The following is a 21,858-nucleotide window of genomic DNA, read 5'->3' as shown; positions in this document are numbered from 1 at the left end:
ACTTCAGCCAGTGAAAACCACATGGAAAAAAAAATCCATATACAAAGAAACATTTTACTTTCAATTTTTATACAGTATGCAAATGCATTAACCTATAGTATAAGCATACTCCACGTAGCTGAGAAGACAGAGCTAGCACACAAAGAACAATTACAGAAAGGAAAATAATACAAGTTCTAAGGAAAGTGGCAAGGGATAGAACTTTGTTGAAAATCTTATGTTTTATTTATCTATCAAATCTATTTTAAGACCATTGATCGTTTCCTAAAATGTCTCAACATAAAACGTATTTAACAGTAACAGATAAAATATAGGAAAAATGTTATAAAAATGAAATAATTTCATGTTAATAGCATTTTATAGTATCATTGTATTCTACACTATGAAGAGCATCTTTGCATACTAAGAACCCTACAGAAATTAAATTATTTCGTAAGTGACATGTTAATCTGGCAATAGCAGAGTTCTTTATTTTCCAAAAGACAAGTACAAAGGAGCATTGACTGGATCAGTGCAATCTATTCTCCTTTTATTTTTAGGAAAGCTGCCTCTGACGCAGAACCACACCCCAACAAGGAAAGGACAATTTAGGTTTTTATGGCCTTATTTACATTGTAAATGCCAAGCTATACTTCCTTGTGATGTGCTCTAACAGTAATATTAATGGTGGGAAGAAGAGCGTAGCTGTGCCCGGGGCATCTGGCAACACGTGCCGAAGCCCAGCCCGCAACTCAGCATCCAGCTCGGAGGGACGGCGCACGCCTCTCCATCAAGGAGAGGTTTGGGGAGATGGCTGAGATGATTCAAAAGCTCCCTGCTCCTTGAAAGTCTCACCTCCCCTGTCCTGGCTGTGCAGCCCTGACCTTCTCTCACTTTGACGCTAGCACTCCTCCGATTTCGGGGCAAGCAAATGGAGATTACGAAGATATCAGGAAAATATTTTTCTTTTTCTGGTTTTCTAGTTTTCTGCTGATAGTGTGAACTGGATCAGCTCACTGAGGGGTTAGACATACACCAAAGCTGGACCAGGAGAAGGACCTCAGGATCAAGAGCCAGCATGGCACAAGCGGGGTGGAACAGCCAGAAGTGGGAGGGAAAGACTGCCTCTTCCCTTCGATTGCCTTTTCTGCCTCCTGAAATCTCATCAGCAGCCCATAATGAGAAACATTATAGCCTTGATTTCCTGATACTTGGCAACTAGGAAATGGAAGAAGACCTTCGACTACCATTCATGTTGCCAATTAACGTGTGAATTATATCAGCACTCCTGCAGCTCTCCTTTGGTCTAGACTGGTATTTAAAGGTGTCCCGTCAAAGGGCTGGCAAGAGCACCACACATCTAGTATCCACACTTTAATGAGGACATCTTAAGATGTATATAGTTGTGATTACATCAGACTTTCAGAACATGCGGATATTAATATATATTTTTAGGTAAAGGCATAGCTACGCTTGAAGGTCATTTTGGACTAAGGTAAATTATGACACTAAAGCATAACAATTACCATGAAATATTTAGGATTTTGGGTGCTATTCCTCCAGAATAAAACAGCTCTTTTCTAGTTTGGATGAGCTAAAGCAGAGGATGCTTACTGCAGAAGAACAGTGTGACTACGGGGAGTTATTCTAAAATAGCTGTTCTGGTTAATTTTCCCACGTGGACAACTCATTTTTAAATCCACTTGTAGACAGAAGCTTTGAGATGACCATGACCACATCAACACATCAGTTCAATTTCACTTTCATGTTTTGACATCATGGAAATACATTATTTTGAGAGTTTTAATTTTTATTATAATGTTCATTCAAAGCAGATTTACTGCTGTTTATATCCAGACATGAACATGACTGTTTTTAGCAAAACTGTCCCAGTTTAACTAAGATTTTTTTTAAGAGTTTGACTGTGTTAGGCAAAGGACAAACTTAAAGAGAGCTCAAACAGGAAGCTTAGCTCTAAAAATAGAAATGGTTCTACTTCCAAAATGGCAAGTCAGCGGACATGCTAAACATAGGCAGGCAAGTGTTACAATATTTCACTTTTATTTCTAAGAGCCAAAAAAACCCATAAAGAGGGAGCAAATACCTTCTTTTTATTTATTTTATTGCACAGAAGCCCTAATCATGAATCGAGGCTCGCTCATCAGGCACTCTTCTGATTGACAGCTCCCCAGTGGAAACTCATGACAGAGGTAGAAGGCTACATCCATCATATTTTAGCCCAGCATCGGTTAGTGCTGAGCTAAACCAGTATTAAATATATATATATATATATATATATATATTCCTCCCCCTCTATGCAAGGGAGGAAGACAGCGCGAGTTTTCTGCCAGTTCAACTTTCTGAACCACCTCACTGCAAGGAAGAGCAAAGCCCATGCCAGCACACAGGAAGGGGATAGGAGAGCAATGCCAGAAGTGGGGAGAGAAGGAAGAGAATGAGCAGGACACCAATTTAGATTTGCTTAATTGGTATGGCAAAAACCCAAGTGGTTAGATGTCATGGGTAGCACTAAGAATAGAGACACTATACCAGGGCACATAATAGGCAGCAATAGCGAAAACTAGATGCCAGTTTAGATGACAAAAAGATAGTCTGGCACCAGAGCACGGTACTGGAATTAGAGGGACAAGTTTCTATTTCCTATCTATCAGGAACACTGGGTAAGTTTTAACCTCTCTCTGCCCCAGGTCCTGGTTTCATGATACAAACTGTTCACCAGTACTCAAGAAACTGATGAGGCTTAAATAATTTTTTTAAGCGGGGTCAGCTCCCTGCCTGCTTCACAGCACAGTTCCACAAACATCAGGGTAAGGGATGTGCATGGAGCACCAGCACTGGCGGCTGCTGTGGGAAATCATACAGTCACACCGAACCATAGCCGCAACGTCCCCTTCTGATATTACAGACTGGAGCTCTTCTTCTTAAAAAATAAGCTATTTAAGAGGCACAAAACCAGTGCGTGTTAAATGAAGCAATGTCCTCTGAAAGTCTGCAATATGCCACTTTAATAGAGAGAGATTTCCACTTTACACATGCACTGCTCCACTTTAATATCGGTGGATGCCAACGTCCCAAAGGGTTGCTTCAGAGCTGCTACAAACCACTTCAATTTTCGACAAATTAGGTAGAGCCCTCAGACTGTAGGAAAATCACTAATGTAACCTTCACTTGAAAAGAATCCATTCGGAAACTCTGAAATCTAGTTTCTAATTTTAATTCTGCCCAGGAGAGAACACAGCGCAGCTCCACAACTTTGTAATTCTTCCTAGATGTGAGCAAACAGGGAGCAGAGAGAGGAACAGTTCAGAAATCACATTACGTTGTCTGATCAACAGACTGCCGGTGTCCCACAAAGAGCTAATAGATCCCGTGATAAACAAACAAAAACCCACCTGTCAAGTCCTACTGGTCCTGCTTACAGCAAAGTATGTTGATCTCTCTATCATTATTGGTTGGTTCATGGTTGGTAAGAGTATCCTAATAGCACTTGCTCAAGTCTGGAAGGATTTATCTGTACTTCCTCACAAGCCACTATGAGATTAGGGAGTAACAAGAGTTCTATACAATACAGTAGCCTCATCAAAGAAAGAGGGATACAAAGAAAACAGGAGAGGTCGCTCAAGGGAAAAGAAAGAAAAAAAGACAAAGACAAAAGGATGAGCCAATAAGTCTTCAGTGCTGTACTTGGAAAAGAGAAACTTGCTAGACAGAATTGGAATGAACCGCTTCAATAAAACAGTGCGCTTTTTTATTGTCCAGATGTTTCCTCTTTGTAGTTCTCACATTTAAAAAGAAATGCAACAGCTAGAAGCCTGGCCAGCTCACACCAACAGTACTTACAAACCCCTTTGTTGACAGACCATTGGTTTGACTCCATCCTAGCTTAGAGGCACTTGGAAGTTACCATTTTCAGTGGTAACATTTATTTGCTGATTTTAGTTGAGGTCTGACTTAGCAGATTTCCCAACTACAGAGAAACTTCAGAGCATGAAGCTTGTTGGCAGTCCCAACAGCATGACTGTGAGGACATTTGGAACTTGATTTTAAAAACAAAGTGTTTTTAAAAAATAGTGGGAGATTTTAAAACAAGTTTTGGCCACAAAACAATATGATGGAGGAACCGTTTGTTTTTATAAAGACTGGATCTCAAACACATGTTGCTGTAATACTGCAAATAGCTTTATAACATCTGAGACAAATCACTGGCCTTGACATACACTGCTTTCTGATTTCCCATTTTTCCCCCTTGAAAAAGTTTGTAGCCAGGTACATAACTCAGCTCCCTTAAAGCACAGGTTTTGGGTTTGGATCCTCAGATCAATGGGAATAGCACTGACGTGCAATTCTTTTACAGTGACCTGTGAGGAACATCCAAGCTCAGCCTCATCCTGCAAGGAGCCATCCTTATCTCCTGTCTTCAAAGTGCTCTTGGATCCCCCTGCTCCTCTCAGCTATCAGGGAGATGTACCGTCTCTTCTGGACCTGAGCCCCTTGATGAATTAATGGTGTGACTTGCAGGATCCAGAACCTGAGGTACCCTCGATCTGAATCCTCACAAGCTGAAGAGCATGTTCACAAGTTGTTTTTTTATAAAACTACACAGACATTGGCCTTCCAAACCATGAGAACAATGAGGATGCTTTTCTTAACTCAGTTTTGGTTAATACTCCAACAGTCTCACTTACATGAAAAGGAAGAATGCAGAACCCAGAGAGCAAGCCAGGCACAGATCACACCGTGGGGCACAAAAAAACCCCATGAGAAACAAGAGGAGAAATCTGGCAATGAATGGAAGTATTTCATACAAGTACCTCCCCTCGCATGAGATCAGTGTTGACTCCTCTCCCCTAGAAGAGCCTGGTCCGCTGCATTTTGAAAAATGCATTATTTGGACACTAGGAACAGAGCAAAGACCTCACTGCTTCCTCCTTATCCTGCCACACAAGACTCCTGGAGATACAGCAGCTAATGACTCCTGACTCAGCTCTTCTGCTCTTCCAAACGTGGCACTCCCATTCACAGGACAAATCCCCGCACAGGGGGAGAACCATACATCTTAATCAAGACTTAGATGCAAGTCTGAGGGCAGACTTCTGCACTTCCTTTGAACAGCCTGTTTAATTTTGGGAAGCACTCCTTACAACAAAGTTTCTCTAATGAGCCTCCCTCCTAACTCCTCTCGGTCTCCAATTTCACAACTTCCTTGAAACAAATGGAGCGTTGCTCCATAGAAAAAGCAACACTAGGTCCCTATTCAGCAGAAATGATGGAAAGTTTTCTGAACTGCAGTGTGTGGCTGCTTTGTCCTTCTTTTGTATCTGCACGGCTAATTTTCTTTCACAGGATGGAGAACTGTACATTGACTAAGACAAAATTTCCCCTACTTGCCCCCAGATCACACTACGAGCCTCTCGACTTGCTTTGTAGTTCGATGTGAATTCAACCATGATACAATTTTCAGAGCAGATCAATTTGAGAGGGGGAGCAAACACGCAGGAGGAATGAACCAAAAAATCACTAGGAAGCAGTTACTCAGAAACTGTTATCTGGTTTGCTTTCAGCTTTTTTGAGTAGCTACTAACAAAAAGCGGAACACATTTGCACAGCCAACTCGGAAACTATTGTGCTAACGCCCCAGAAGAAATGTATGCTAATGTAAAAGAAATGTTTTACATGGTCTCTGCCCTCCCTCCTGCCTTTACCCACCTGATCTACAGTCACCACCACCACAATTTTCTCTTCTGTGGAGACACCACTTATGATTCTTGATTGAGTACTAAATGAAATTTATACATATGTAAATGTATTCATCTATAAATGTGTGTACCATTTTTAACATACATAAAAATCACATTTTATAAACCCAGAATAATAATTACCTACAATGTTTACATCTCTTTCAATTTCCCTTTCATTATCACCTACTTCCAGAAGTACAGATTAGGGGGGTTCTTGTCTTTCTGTGAAGTAGCTGGCGTGCATATTCTCATTCTAGCTGGAGTTCCTGGGGACTACAGCAGCATATGTATTTAACAGAACAAAAATGGCTAGATGAAAGACACAGAGCCTCACATAGCTTATGGCTGTTACGTACACTTGACAGGCAGTAATCCTTTCTGTCTCAACTGAATTCAAATTATTTAAATCAGCCTGCTTACATTAACAAGTAAGGGAACTTGTTTCACCCCATCGCAGCCCCCTGCACCGAAGAGGCCATGGCTCGCCACATTCAGTACATCATTTACAGTTTACAGGAAAACTAGAAACTGAGACCTCCCAAATACTGTTTCCAGCGCTGCACTGAACAGGCACCTGAGCAGATCATTTCACCGTTCAGCCTGGTTTCCACCTGGGAAAAGAAGGCCACACTATTTACTGTGCACCATTACCCTGTGGAATTGCAGTTACTCCTACAATGAGCAAAACGTTGCGACACCAAACTTCAGAAAACTTGCTTAGGTCTCTCCCCTGTGAAAAAAACGTAACAGACAGTGAAATACTCCTCTGCAGGTCTAATTTCTTCCACTGATGTAAAAGAAAGCTCAGTTGCTCACTTCAGTGCGGTACGATGAAGTCCGTAACACGTTATTCACTTAGTGAATAAACCACGAGCAGATGCACAACAGCACACAGCATCTCTTCCAGAAACAATCCTTGTCAGCAGCACAAGGGAAGGCTGACCTACACTTGCAGGGCCAAACCCCCTTATTTATAGGGCTTTTCCCTTGCAAACATCTGGGGTCTAATGATGTAATTTATTCTATTATCCTTCTCCACTGACACCATGATTATAAACTCATCGTTGAGGCAGAGACCTTCACATATATTTCTTTAAACACTCAATTTGCAACTGAAATTTTTGGCTCAACTCCTGTTCTTCTAGTGTTTCTAATGAGAAGGCAAAACCCAGCAGTAATCGGGTATCTCTTCAGCTACTCCCAGCAAAGCAAGCAACAGGGTATGTAGAGCCTTGGTTTTCCTTTCACCCTTTGTCTTGGAGATCAAAGCCTACCGCCAGATCTTTAAATATTTGACAGAATCACAGAAATCAAATATTGAAATGATCTATTAGGTCCCATCTTGTGCATCATCTCCTTGGGCCAGATGAAGATTGCTCTCTGCAACAGTTTTTGGAGCTTTGTCATGTTTGCCTTTTACTGTCATATCTCAATACACAAATTTTATCACAATTAAAAGCTTTGCTGCTTGCAACTTTACTTGGCTTCTTTATACAAGACGAAAACACCAAAGCCTTTTGACACAGTTTGTGAACACAGCAACCAAATGAAGGGAACCAAACATTTTCTATCCATGTAAGTATTATAGCCCAAGTCCAGTCTACAGCATGATTTAATAGCAAAATACATGACTGAAGATACATTCTTCACTGCTCCTACACTTATTTTTTTTAATTCTATAAAAAACCCCTTAGTGAGTTAGTTAAATAAAATCAATCAGTGAGTTGATGTCAGTTGTTAGACCACCCCATGAATAGTGTAAGTCCTGTACTTGCAGTGTTCCCACTGATACAATGCCTGGCTGGGCACGGTGAATTCCGTACAACAATGCTGCTGATCCTACAGAAGTGACCGCTGTGGTCACAACTTTAACCTCTTCAGCCCAGGGATCACAACAACTGAAAGTCTCTTTTCTTTCTGACAATCCTCAGCATGTTTTGAAATTGCCCCTTTTTCCACTAGCCCTGATTGCAAGCTGGACTTTGGGGGTGTATAATACATACCCTGGCACACAAAGCTACACCAGCCTGTAGACAGAGGAGGCAATGCATGCTACAGACGCAGCAGCACCACTTAGGTTTATTTAGGTATGAGTGTAAAAGCTGGGATTCAACGGCAATAGACTGCCAGCCTGTGGCACGCAAACTGAAGAGAGGTCAGCTAAACAGAAAAAATAAAAGCAAATACATCCAGACTAGCCATTACTGTTTAGATATAGGCAACACGCTTGTGCAGGGACTCCACACCTACCCAGGGAGCTCCTGGGCAGACTGTGACAACCCAGGAAGACAAAGGCAGTGCAGACATCAATTACAAGTCAAAGGGTGAGGTACTGCAGATGCCACAGAAAAGCAGATAATCTCTTAAACTCAATCAGTGCTGACCCAAGCAAACCACAAAAAAAAAAAAAAGTAATCAAAGAAAGACAAAGGAGCTCAGACTGATGCATACATTCATATATTCATGTATGCTTCCTCTTTCTCTCTCCTTTATGTGGTTCATAGCTTCCAAAACTATTTAGTGCTCCATTCTTCAGATTTTATGATGTCCGTGAAGAATAATGTAAAGATGAAAATAAAACAAAAGAAAAAATGGAATGCTTTGGCTTTCTGACATCGAAGACTAAAGCAAATGATTGCATTCGGTCCTTGAATTCAGGAGTAGCAAAGGTTAGAGATGGTCAACAGCAACCACAGAAGCCCTGGCTTTCAAACAGCTTGCTGAACAAGGCAGTTACCCTTCTCCTTGCTCGGTCTTCGGCTAATCTTGGCGAGTGTACTTCATTTGTTCCTTAGCGTAATTAGCATAAAGCATTCACACAGATATTCAAGCAGACACATCTGGGAAAACACACTTTCTTTTCTGCCCATCTATGACAGACATGTCTCCATGCTGTGGCCCAGAAACACCATTGGTGGAAGAAGCCAACACAAGAGGCCTGGAAAACATAAATTATTCTGTATAGCTGCCTCTTCTGGGCATGAGAAACAAGTCACTCAGAATCACACAGTCTGAGGAAAAATTAGTAATAGCTGTTGTGCTGTCCCAACACTTACCACTTCACATACCTGTTACTCCCCATAATCAGTTCTTCAGTTAACTTGACCCCTTTTTTTTTTTTTTCGTAAAGACACTTCTGGAGAGTTTCTAGAGAGCTTTGTGACTTACATTTACATGTAGCAGCTGGGGAAAAAAAGTGGTGTCTGAGAGTCTCACTAGCAGCCCTGGCTGCGAGTATCCTTGAGATACACTCTTTACTGGCTGAAAGACTGACTCTAGTTACAGAGAAGAAATGGACAATGGGGATAAGTTTTCTGAACTCCTAGGAGCCCTTAAAACAAGGCAGTAGGAGAACATGAAAGAAAGAAAAAAGGACATAAACCAAGATAGTATGCAAATCTAAAGACAACAATCGCAAATGTGCAAAAAGTTTTGGAATAAAACAAAGCCCCAATGCTTACTAGCTACTGCTGTGCACATGTTTTTTGAAGTAGTCCATATGCAGCACCAATACACCAGCATGGCATGCCAAGAGTGAAAAATAAAGAGTCTGCAGAAATAACACTCAAACTTTTAGTGCAGATGTGGCAGATGTTTAAGGAGATGTCAGGAGGGCCAATGACCCTCTTTGTCAAATTTTAAATCAACTTATGAAGAGATAACAGTGACATTCTGTGCTTCAGAATTAGCAATCGAATCTACCTTAGACAATGAAATTGCAAAGCTTAATAGTTATTAAATTACAACAGAGTTTTTCTTCTTTCAAGAGTTGTCTCAGGTTCCTAAGCAGGCGAGTAACTCCTCTCCTCTTCTCTATTTGTATTCTTGGCTCACAGCCATTTCAGAGATCAGACAAATTCCACCTGCTGAAATTAATCCACTGTCTCAGGTTTAAAGAATATCCAGGATATCTTTCGTATGGAGGTAGGAGTCTAGTTATAACCATTATTCCAACCGTGCAGTTTAAAGTGTTTGTTCTTTAAAGTAAAGCTACTGTACGGGAGGAGTGTTTCATCCACACACATTACACAGAGGTGCACATTCATGCACACTAACATGCAAGTCATAAACAGTAGGTCATAAACGTTACCAAACTAAATTACAGCTGGTATCTGCATTTTTTAAACAAATGAAAACAAAAAAAATCCAACAAGCAATGGCAATGTTTCTGTGGAAGTCTGGCGAAACATTAAAAAAAATAGACACCTAAGCCCAAGTAACCACAAAGGACAATCAAAAAACCCACCTTTTTTTTTCTCCTTATTCTTGCCACAGACTAGAGTTTTCAAAGGGAAATTAAAAAAGCTAGGCTACCAATTGTTGCTATCTCCTTGTGACTTATAGGTACCCAAACATGGAGATGATCTAATAATCACATTAGAAAAAGAAGGTAAGATTTCAGAATAATTTGAGACCAAAGGCTCAGTAACTTCTTATGGAATTTATGTCCTTTGGAAAAACCCAGCACCATCTCTTTACAATGTTCTATAACAAATGTGTTTCCCCTGATTTGAAGAAGAAAAGAGAACAAATGATAGGTTTAAATAGCACCAGCATACTGTAACGATAAACACTTAAAAGAAACACAAGTTTACACAGAACACAACATTTTTGAAGCTATGTTCTCTATCGACTCCCACACACATTCAGATGCAGAGAGTTACGGTGATTCCATTTCATATTCGCAAAACATCATTCCCCTCCCATGTTCAGCAAGGCATTGAATAAGTTTTGAAAACACTGCGCTTCAGAAATGCAGATACCTGGAGGTTCAGGCAAGATCTGACGAAGCTGCTAAAAAAATGCACGGACAATCACAGGAGATATTAATAAAACAAGAATTTTCTTCTCTTTTATTTGAACATTAGATTGTGAGTGCAACATATATATTAAGCTAAAACTAGAAAAAATTATCAGTAATGATATGCAACATGAAAATTGCTCACCAGTTTCCTGAAGTCATTAGTAGATAATTTAGAAATTTGGCATGGAGACAGGAATTGCCCCCATGTGCTCTCAGTTTCAATGTGGCTGTTACATATGGCACAAGTTCCACAGCAACAGAAATAATTTGCCGTAAGAACTATGATTTTTCAGGTATAACTTACATTTCCCAAATATTTTAGATCTTTTGAATCAAAGTTTCCACCTGCGATGCCAGAAGTCATCAACTGTGTTAAAAAAAGACGGCAGGTGACAATGTTCTTGACCAAGTTACAGGTTCAGTACAATGACTCCAAAGGGAGTTTGTCAAAACACAATAAAAAAGACCCATGACGTGCGGTATCTGGCCAAGAGCATATACATGGATTGCTGAACCAGCTGTGAGAAACGGCACACTTTTACATTAAAGTTAATCTCAAAGTTAATGATGATTGTTATTTCTGCTCCATTGTTTTATAAATCTAATTTTATTTATAAATATACTCCCTCTTTGCTGGCCATGTACACAGGAATCTCCACCCCCTTAATACTTCAAGGGACATAAATCTTGAGGAAATGCAACTCCCACACTTTGACTGTTATACAGGAAAAACAATGTTGTTATGCAACACTACACTGTTCCAGAACATCTCAAAGTCAGACCCTCAACTTCAGCAGTTTCAGAGGCAGAAATGGCAGTTTATCAGCTATGGAACAAATTCACAGAAAATTGCAAACAGGGTCCAGATAATTACAAGGTTTATGCACAAGGCTCCTCCGCAACAAAAAGAGGTATTCTGTACCTACAAATGTGCACATGCAGGTATTTAGGAAATCCATAAAATTTAGGACTTCCAAATACCCTCATATTATTTCCTAATTTAACTGCAGATTGACCAACAGAAATGCTACCAAATAGCACTTCCCACACCACTTCTCTGCCAAACATTTTCTGCCAAAGAGGTTCGTTTTCTTTTTTCCCCAAACTTATAAAAGGTCATAAATTAAGCAACATTGCCAAGTTTTGTTTGTGAAGGAAGGTTATCAGAGATAACCCCTCTCTCACAGATAACCCCAACTGAACAGAAATGAGGCACAAGTTCCTCTCCCTTGCTTTTCTTAACTACATCTTTTCCAAACTTGATATTCCTATTGATTATTAAACTCAAGAGCAATTTTCAAAAATTCATCCTTCAGAACGCAGCAATTGGGCTAATTTTAAAGACTAACTCCTGCCACAACACAGGTAAATAAAACCAGTAAATTCTAAATAGCAAGAATGCAGTTAAACATCTCCACGAAGGACTGCAGCTAACACATCCAAAACTCAGCTAGCTCCACAGCGACGACTTCACAGACTGCAGTATCGCTATTCAGTAACAATTTCAGATAAACAATAAATAACACGTCCATCTTCAGTAAAAGCAGATTTCAAAGAAACATACAGTGTAATCTCCTACTCAAAATTTTCTTAGAGTTAAAAAAATTTCTTTTGCAAAAATTGCTAGGAAACATTTGATCATTACAGTCACCACTTCTCTGGTTTGTGTCTTATCAAAAAGGCAGTTTGCAAAGCATTGTGCTCAGTCTCTCTTAGCAACCTTTCCTCAAAGCACTGACCTGGCCTGACACTGATAAAGACTGTGGGGAGAGCACAGGCAAAAGGTGATATGGCGCCAACCATACCTTTTACAAACAGATGCTCTACCCACAGATGAAGAAAAATAGGAACTTGATCAATAGAGCTGACGCTTTCTAGGATCACAAAACTGTATGTAGGACACCTGTTAAGAGCAAAAGCATTCACTCTCTTTCAAATGGCCAATTATCCAGCATGAGATCAGAGTCCGGTCAGCACAACTACTAATTAGGGTTCTCCCAGCCTTTTTAATTTACAAATTGCTTCTCCATGCCTTCTCCCAGATTCTGAGAGTTATCACAAATGTCTACAAACACAACTGGACAAGTATTTCAAAGCAATTCTGTTCTGTATAGAGTTAATCCAGTGCATTCAAAATAACTTACCCACTAATAGCTTCACATCTCTGACGGTGAAATCCGGGTCAGGCATTCTATAATTAGCAAAGAAAGCAACGTTAAATACCGTCAAGATAAGTATGGGTACACTTTTGTTACCATAATAAAAGAGAAATAAATGTATAGTGCTCTTTGTCCATAATGCAGTAGGTGGAATCGAGCAAAGCCTCTGTGAAGTGTGGACAGTGCAAGTTTTAATGACATACATAACATCTTTGCATTGGCAAGTGTACAAAAGTTTCTCTACTTGTAATGAAAGAGGAGAAAAGGTGTCTTTTCAAGCGCTCTCTAGCAGCACTGGAGTGGGAGGGAAGGGAAGGGGTTGGGGGTGATTTCAATAAAATCCTAAACCTCTATAGCTTGTTCCTGCTAAGCAATTCACAGCACTTTGCAACTGGTGGTGCCTCATGTATATTCCCCGAGGTGAGCATTATCACATTTGCCAGTGGATACAAACCGAGGCATAGAGCAGTAAACCAATTTGTTCAAAGTCACATCATCATAGGTTGGATTCACTGCTTGGAAATAAAATATAAAAAATAATGAATTAAAGCCCCTTTGTTTTAATGACTATTCCAAACCTCCTTGTCTGGCAGAAGACAACCTGGCTGTATTTGGTGGGTAGGGAAATTGTTATTCAATTCAATTTGGGCTAATTCAGAGAGAAATTAAATGGTAGCATAATTGGTTCACTGATGTTGATGCATTTATATGATCACTTCTAACACAGGCAATGTTTTAGGGTTTAATGTAATTATACAATAGCCTAGTACATCAAATGCATGAGTTTTACGTGTCAGGAGAGAGTAAAATTCCATAACATGGAATTTCAGACTGGACAGAAAAAGAAAAAAAAAACAGTAGTGGGGTTTTAAAGCTGATTGACTTCACCTTAATGACAGTATTTCATACTTCACATTGCACAAAAACTGACTAAGGAATTGTAATGAAAAACAGCCCTGTGGGACCTGCCAGCTAGGCGCTCTGTCCAACTTGTACTACCCTGGGTTGAAGATAAACAACTTGCTTGTGGTCATAAAGGACTTTTGACATAATTCAGTTAGAAATCAGAACGATCCAGCCCATAGGCAAACTTTTAGAGCAAGAGTTTTTACTATTAAGAAAACACTGAAAGGTAAAGTTGAAAAATGCATTTACTGTCATGCATATATCTTGAGAACTATTTGCCAAATTCTGCTTGTCCCCTTTCTTTTACCCTTATCACCTTCCTCTGGTGGGATGCAGAGGCCGCACAATATCTTTTGTTAGTTCTCCGCCAACCCTCACATCTTTGCATTTAACTGCAAGGGCCCCACAGCTTTGGAATTCACTCCCTCGCCGGAATGAAACAGCCTGAATCTACTGACCTTCAGGGTTCATTCAGAGCTCATCTTTTTTTCCAAGCACTAGAAAGTCAGAAGTAGGGGAAGGAGGAACTATTTGTGGGCGACAAGAACATGCAAGGCTTATCTTCAAATGCCACAGCTTGCCTGTATTTTATGTCAGACACGTAGAACAATTAGATGGGCAACCTTTTTCACATTTGTAGAAATCAAAATAAAAATCAACAACCAAGATAGATAACAACCCTAACCCACATGCATACAAGCAAATCCAGTCTTTCCAAGAGCTCCAGCAGCAGCCGACAATAAACGTTACTCAAACTGGAAGAATACAATCCTCTCTAACAATAAAATTGCATGTTTAGCTCTTTGGAGAGCACACCTGGCATATCCTTGGTTTTTCTCTGCAGTGTCAGGATATATGATACATTAGAGAAAGAGTACACCACGGGAAGAATTTCAGGCTTGAACACAGCAGGTTTCAAGTACAAGAACCCATTTTGTAGTTGGGTTGCCTTGGGAGGTCCAGCTTTAATTCAAACCCATTCTGCTGGCTGCTGAGACCATAAATGACTGCCCTTCGTCGTCTGCAGCCCCACCCGGCACAACTGCCACACTCACTCTTATACAGTTAGGGCTGGTTTGCTACAGTGCTATGATGGCCAAAAAAAAAAATTTTCTTGAATGTCACCAGTCCTAAACTAATCAGTAAGTGTTGGTTCATTTGTTTTTCTGCATATAAATCCAGAATACCAACAACGCAAAAACTGAGCAGAGATTTTTTTTTTCCCTCACTGTTATGCAATTTTCAGGCAAATGCATATTGCGTGAAAACACTATGAATGCTTCCAAAGATTTCATGTATCATAAAAAATAGGTGAAGAATAGTATAGAGGGGTGATTTGACTTAACAGCAAAATATGACGGACTACATTTGAGATTTTCAGTGTTCTGTTATATACAAATCATGTTGCCTCAAACAGAAAAGAAATGCAAACACCTTAGCGTGCACTGGTGCAAACTTGCATTTTAGTAAATATTTAAAGATGTGCTAGAGAAATCTCCTATTCAAGTCCTAACAAGGGTGAGCTCTGGCTAGCATACATATCTGATTAACCACAATACAATGCAAGATGACCGCTGTTCAGATAAAAGAGACAACATCTCTCCAAACGGCATTCTCTCTACAAGTTACAATCCTGGAAACAGCCAAACAACCCTCCAAGAAAAACAGCTCCTCTTCTGCTAAGAGATCACAGGTGGACCTTCCTGCTTCTAGCCATACAAGTAACACCTCATGATGGTCAGAAATATACAGGAAAGCAATTTTCAAAGTTTCATTATAATAATTTTTCCTCATTCATCTCATTCCTTGTCATTTCGGAGTACCTCCAAGCACAGTAACCAAACTGTTCAGCTATGCTTTGTACATCTGCCAGGCCCAGACATGCAAGCTGACTGCTTAACAGAAGTGGAAGCACATATCATCAGCTATTCAAAATGTCAGAAGTCTAAAAATCATCTTATATCATATGTTTTACAGACCACTGTATCTCAAAAGTCACCCTACATATATGCGGATCACCTAATCTACCATATCATGATACACACAGCCTCCACAGACAAGAGACAGTAGCGCTAGAAAAGACCCAGTAAAGCATAATTTCCTCCAAAGCCTGAAGTGGAATGTAAGGTTCCCAAGTTTCATCAGCAAATTACTTGGATCCAAAGGCAAACTGTCCAGTCTCGCTCTAGTGATGGAAGATGGCAGACTATGACACTCATTTCAAGCAGTAAATGTCAGGATGATGAGACTAAAGGTTCTCAACGTTTCAGATCAGTTAGGCAGGAGTCAATACTATGTTGATCTTGCTGGAATACAATGCACACAGCATTTATATATCTACACATCCACAAAACTCATATATTGCATGCCAGCTGCTTTTGATAGACATAAGAAGTGGAAATGTAAATAAAATTAAATCATGTTATCCTGCAGAGTGCCAAATAGGAAATTTTGCTCATACATTTCATTTTTGTCATTTAAAATACACATAAACTGTTTCCAATGTTCTCTCAGTCTAGTGACATTTATGCCCAAGTGTGTACAATTCCTTTACAACATCATTTCAAACTAGTAAGTCATGCTCATTTAACTAAAAAATATTAGAATGTTGAATGTCCTATAAGAGATTACTGATCTACACATTCTAGTATTTTAATCCCCCAGAGCAGTGAGTATTCAATGATTCAGCAGAGAAAGGAAATATAAAAACAATTCATCCAACTAACTCTGAAATGGAGAATTCAACTGATTCCAGGCAGGAACCATCCAAAGCTCACATATCAGATAAAATCTGCTCTTACTTTTGTCAGCATACTAATTCATCAAGAATATCCTCGAAATAAATAAAAAGCTTCAGTATTTTTACTCTCTTCTCTGACAGTGAATTCCAGCTAGAGGAAGAAGTTGCACATGATGTGTGGATGGTTCACAAAAGGGAGAAAGGGAAACAGCCCTAGAAAGGAGGAAAGATGTCAGAACAGTATGAGAATGATACCAGCAGTCGGTAGGAAACTGAAAAGCTGGCTAGTCAAGCCTGGCTGTTGAGACTATTTTAAGCTTATCACAGCAAACTGAAACACATATTTCTCCTTCACTATCCAAAGCATTAGTGAGTGACAGAGAGTTGGGTAAGTGACTCCAAAGATCTTGCTGTGGATTAGCATTTACTCCTCTTCCACCTCTTCGCAATCCAGTTCAGAATTCAAAAGATGCATTACCCTAACTGCCAGAGCTGCAGAACTCCAACTGAAAATGCAAGCATGCAGCATTCAGTCCTGCTACTTCTTCACTTCCAGTGCGTGTTCCAAAACTGCTATTTATTTGACTGCTTTGATAATGCTTACAAAGAAAGGTACCAGATTTTCAATGGTCTTCTTTGAGGCGTGGTCATCTATACGTGGATTCATGCTGTGTGTATGTGTGCATACACATAAGCATTTGAGGCCAGGTCTTTTTTTGACCTCAGCAAAACACAGAAGTACATCTATAACCTGGCCTGTCTGTACACATGGTGTATAACCATAGAAGGGGCAGGTACACAACCAAAGCCCTCCCTTCTTCAAGGCCTTAACAAACATTACTGGTGGCTTTCAGGAAGGAAGAGGAATAGGAAGGCTGACTGCGAATGCATCTAAAAACAACACATCTTGAAGAAAAACAACACATCTTGAAGAAAAACAACACATCTTGAAGAAAAACAAGCCAACATATGACACAAAAATTATAGATTACTCTTTACATGATCCCGTTAGCTTGAGGAGTCTCTGAACTCCTGGATCAAGAAAGACCAAACACCACTCTGCAAAGGCTAGATCATACCAGGAGGCTTCAGTGAAAGCATACAGCTAACCGAAAGTAGAGGGGAATGCCAGGTGGCAGCTCTCCAGGTTTCGGGCGCAGGAACAATAGGGAAGCCAATGATGATGTGTGAGCTGAGATTTGAGTGTTGAAATGTCTGTTGAGTGTTGACTGCTGAAAGGTCAAATTGCCTCCTTACAGAATCTTGAATAATGAGCTATCAAGAAGAAACAGATATTTAATCTTGTGGTTACAGACACCAAGAAACAAGATATCTTTGTGAAGGATCTTGTGCAACATCTACACCACATCAGGCAGCATGAGTTGCCTGAGTTCTGGATGCACCACTGGTACAGGCAGCCATAGGAAACACGGGTCCCAGGCTGGGATACTTGTCATCCATCTCTGATAACGCCCAGCCATTTGCAGCTGAGGATCTGAAGCCCAGCAATGTCTGTGTCTGCAGGATGAGCTCCCACCGCCGCACTACTCCACTGATGGAGCATTTAGCTGAACAGGTACTGTTGGCACAGTAGGAGCCGAAACATCTCCCCAGTTTTCTTCTTGTACTGTTGTCCTGGTTTCAGCTGAGATAGAGTTAATTTTCTTTATAGTAGCCAGTACGGGGCTGTGTTTTGGATTTGTGCTGAAAACAGTGTTGATAATACAGAGATGTTTTAGTTGTTGCTAAGCAGTGCTTACACCAAATCAAGGACTTTTCAGCTTCCCATGCTCTGCCAGGTGCAGAAGAAGTTGGGAGGGGGCACAGCCGGGACAGCTGACCCCAACTGACCAAAGGGCTATTCCATACCATATGGCCTCATGCTCAGCACTTACAGCTGGGGAAGAAGAAGGAAGGGGGGGATGTTTGGAGTGATGGCGTTTGTCTTCCCAAGTCACCGTTATGCGTGATGGAGCCCTGCTGTCCTGGAGATGGCTGAACACCTGCCTGCCCATGGGAAGTAGCGAATGAATTCCTTGTTTTGCTTTGCTTGTGTGCGCAGCTTTTGCTTTACCTATTAAACTGTCTTTATCTCAACCCTCAAGTTTTCTCACTTTTACTCTTCTGATTCTCTCCCCCATCCCACTGGGGGGGAGTGAGCGAGCGGCTGGGTGGGGCTGAGTTGCCGGCTGGGGTTAAACCATGACAGAATTTGTGAACTTCCTCATACACCGGAGGAAGATCTGGCTGCTGGGAAGGTACAGTAATATCGCTGGCTCCTAAACATTCCCCAGTTTCACAGAAGAGCTGATGGCTTCTTCCAGAAGAAATTCTTGAATCTTTTGTCACTTGCCCTTTAGAAGCGGCAGTTCAAAACCAATGCATATAGAGAGAGCAGTTGTCTCAGATGATTTTCCACCATTTTCCACAGTAGATATGTCCTTCATTTGATTCCTCCAAGAGAAGCATCTCTTGAAGAAATAAACTGAACAAAAAAGTAGCAACAACCTTCAGCGAAAAAAAACCCTGCCAAGATGAGCAGAGAAGCCAAAAGGAGGGTCAGAAAAACAGAGGCTCTAATGCAGCAGAAAAAATTATTCTAGGAGGGAAAGCTCCTGTGTTTGGAGGCTGAGAGGAAGCAAGGAACTGGGATGCCAAGTTGGGTGAGTAGAGTGGAGAGCACAACCCTTCAGGGAGCAGGAATTTTCTGTAAATAATAAAGCTCCTGCTGAAGCAAAAACGATTCAGCTTCAGGTGATGGTCACATATACACACACAGTGTAAATGTATATTGGGACAAGCATTCAGTGGAGATGTCATTGGTTCTCTAGGAACTAGGCTGGCCAACAGTGTCATAAGTGAACGTAGAACAAACGGTACTTTACATTAAGAAAACTCAGCTGAGAAGATAAACAAGAAAATGACTCATCAGGAAAGATGATACTATAGTCATGTAATATATAAGCTAAGATTAAGGGGGTAGCTTCTGCAGGTGAGGATAATTAAGCTATAAACATGGAAGACTTCTCTCTGCTTCTCAGGTTTTCATATGAAGGTTATATGGAAAGTTGTAGACTTCAGGAAATCAAAACAGGTGCTTTTGTATCCCCTCTTCTTTACAAACTTTAAGGATCAATGCTTTCCACCTGACCACACCTTATCTCAAATAATACAACAGAAAAATTAGGTTATTTTTCTATGACACCAAATAGGAGCATAGAACTGTTTAGAAACTGTAAGAAGTGACCAGCCTTTCTCACTTAACAGCTAGGTTTTCTACCTGTCTTCTAAAACATTACAGAACACGTGCACATTTTCATCAGAAAATTAGGATACAATCTAGGAAAGGCTTTGCACAAACAAATAAAGAGATAGCATCTTGGTGTTTGCATTACTTTTTTTTAACAAGAAACTAGACTGTACATCCAGGACTAAGTAGAGAAACAGCTGGGCTTAATAACCAAAGAAAAAAATATCCCAGTACAACATAATGGTACAACAAAATAAACATTACTGTAATTACTACTGAGTACCTGTTAAGCGCTTCTTGTTCAGAGTTCAACATATAAAACTCTTTTACTACATCATAAGAAGCATCACAGCAGCTCCTGTTCGCTCTTATAGTAAAAGGACATATGCTTGTCAAATACCCCAAACACTGTTTGTTCTCTTTCTCTCCTTAAGTTATGTTGGGGTGGCTTGATTCTTTTTAATTAAATAATTGGGACTCCTCAGTTCCCTAAACTTTGAGGTGTTCCAGCTGAAACTGAGCAAAGTAATTATGCTTTCAGAATAATTGTCCGTCTTTCAGATATAATCAGTTACACAGTCCTAATTTCCAAAAGTATCAAGGAACATTTATCTAAACTATGGATTATGTGGCTGATAAAGTATATATTTTTAATATTTCTCTCTTAGACACTGTCACTTTTACAAATAAACTTGCAGAATTCTCTTATTAAAATACCAAATCCTTTATGACTGGATATTAACAAAATGCAACCTCAAAAAGACTCTAATAATACCACATTTTAACTAGACATTATTAAATATTTACAAAGCTATAACATTCTGAAGAGATACAATTATAATGGAAAACAACAGGCATCATTAGGCATTCCACCTGTAACACAGAAAACAATTGAGAAGTCAGAAATTGAAGGGAGGTTGTTCTGTCGTGACAGCATGGATTGGATGCAAGAATCTTTGAATTTTATTCCTAACTTTCATCACTGACTTAGTTTTGATTATATAGTACCATGCTGTACGCACTTAACTTTTACAGACCTCGTTATCTGCTTGTTTATAAGCAGAAAATAATCATTCCTCTTCTCAAGGGTGCTGACAGTCTTACTAATTGCAATACATTGAGATCATCAAAAGATATATCACATACAAGTGGAAAGCATAATGGTTATTTTATAAAAGCATTTATTAATCATGAAGATTTGGTTGTAACTTACTTAATTCCCAGTCCATCCTTATTTCTGAAGATAAGGGGAACTCTGAGAGCTTCTCTTTGCACATACTCAAAAGTAAAATCTGTTTGAATAATGAATAAAAAAAAACCCAAAATCAATTACAATGGCTTTAGCACCTCACATTACATTTTCTCAAAATGCTCCCCATTCCCCTTTTCTCACCAAAGAACTCCACTATCACTTAAACAAAAATATAAAGAGAATGCATATTTTAGGTCCAAACCGGAAACCAAATGACAGACAATGCTCTCCCAGCTGCTCTCTATTTTTCCTGTTCACTGATGCACACAAAATAGAATCCAGTCAGAGTTTGTCAATTAAGGTCTGGGTTGAAACACACAGGCTGTAATGAAATACCATATTAACAGTTAAAAGATAATCCTACCTAAATTACTGCACATCAGCCTACTACTTTTGGGCAAATGAGTAGTTTAAACTGTGTGTTTAAGTTTACACTTTATACATTTTAAGCTATACATTTCTACTTAGGAAAAAAGATGTTTTCTTGCGAGCGTTATCTGAGTACAGCAGAAAGCCCTGATTTTGTGAACACATCGTTTTCTTTTTGTGTGAGGGTTACTGTTACTTTCAACAGAGTACTTTTTAAATTATTATTATTATTAATTAATCAGAAATGTAACTGCAGGAGCTGATAGACAGAAATCTTATACAGCTCCTGGCACTTAGGAAGACAGTGAAAAATGAATAGTTTTTGTGTGGGAGTCACAGTCTAACACACAAGCAAACTGAAAATTAAACATAAGTTTGTTATGTTAACACTGACCAGTATCACCTTGTTGCGTCACTCTCAGGATTACACAGAACTGGCCTTTCCTGGGGATTTCTTTATGCAGTGGTCTGATACAATAGCAGTGATTTGGGGATTAGAGAGAAAGTTACAAGGCAGCGATTTGGGTGAGCCGTGCCTACAAAACCTCACACTCCATTTGGAGCCTTCTGCCACAGAGAGAAGAGGAATTCCTGCAGTCGCCACGTACTGTTTCTATGGTTCTGCTATTCCGCCTTTCTT

General features: G+C 39.9%; 1 protein-coding gene across 8 annotated transcripts in view; it reads right to left on the bottom strand.

Annotated features, from left to right (window-relative positions):
• The window catches only part of KDM2B (lysine demethylase 2B), a 130,463-nt gene that overhangs the window by 98,066 nt on the left and 10,539 nt on the right, over positions 1-21,858 (bottom strand). For all 8 annotated transcript variants that reach the window (XM_075516484.1, XM_075516485.1, XM_075516482.1 and 5 more), the window contains 2 exons: positions 20,811-20,889; positions 12,687-12,733 (listed from right to left, as the gene is read on the bottom strand). In XM_075516484.1, coding sequence (XP_075372599.1) covers positions 12,687-12,733; positions 20,811-20,889 — 126 coding nt within the window. The remainder of the gene's footprint in view (positions 1-12,686; positions 12,734-20,810; positions 20,890-21,858) is intronic.

This window comes from Mycteria americana, chromosome 13, assembly GCF_035582795.1.
Source record: "Mycteria americana isolate JAX WOST 10 ecotype Jacksonville Zoo and Gardens chromosome 13, USCA_MyAme_1.0, whole genome shotgun sequence".
NCBI lineage: Eukaryota > Metazoa > Chordata > Aves > Ciconiiformes > Ciconiidae > Mycteria > Mycteria americana.
This window is presented reverse-complemented; position numbering and strand designations above follow the sequence as displayed.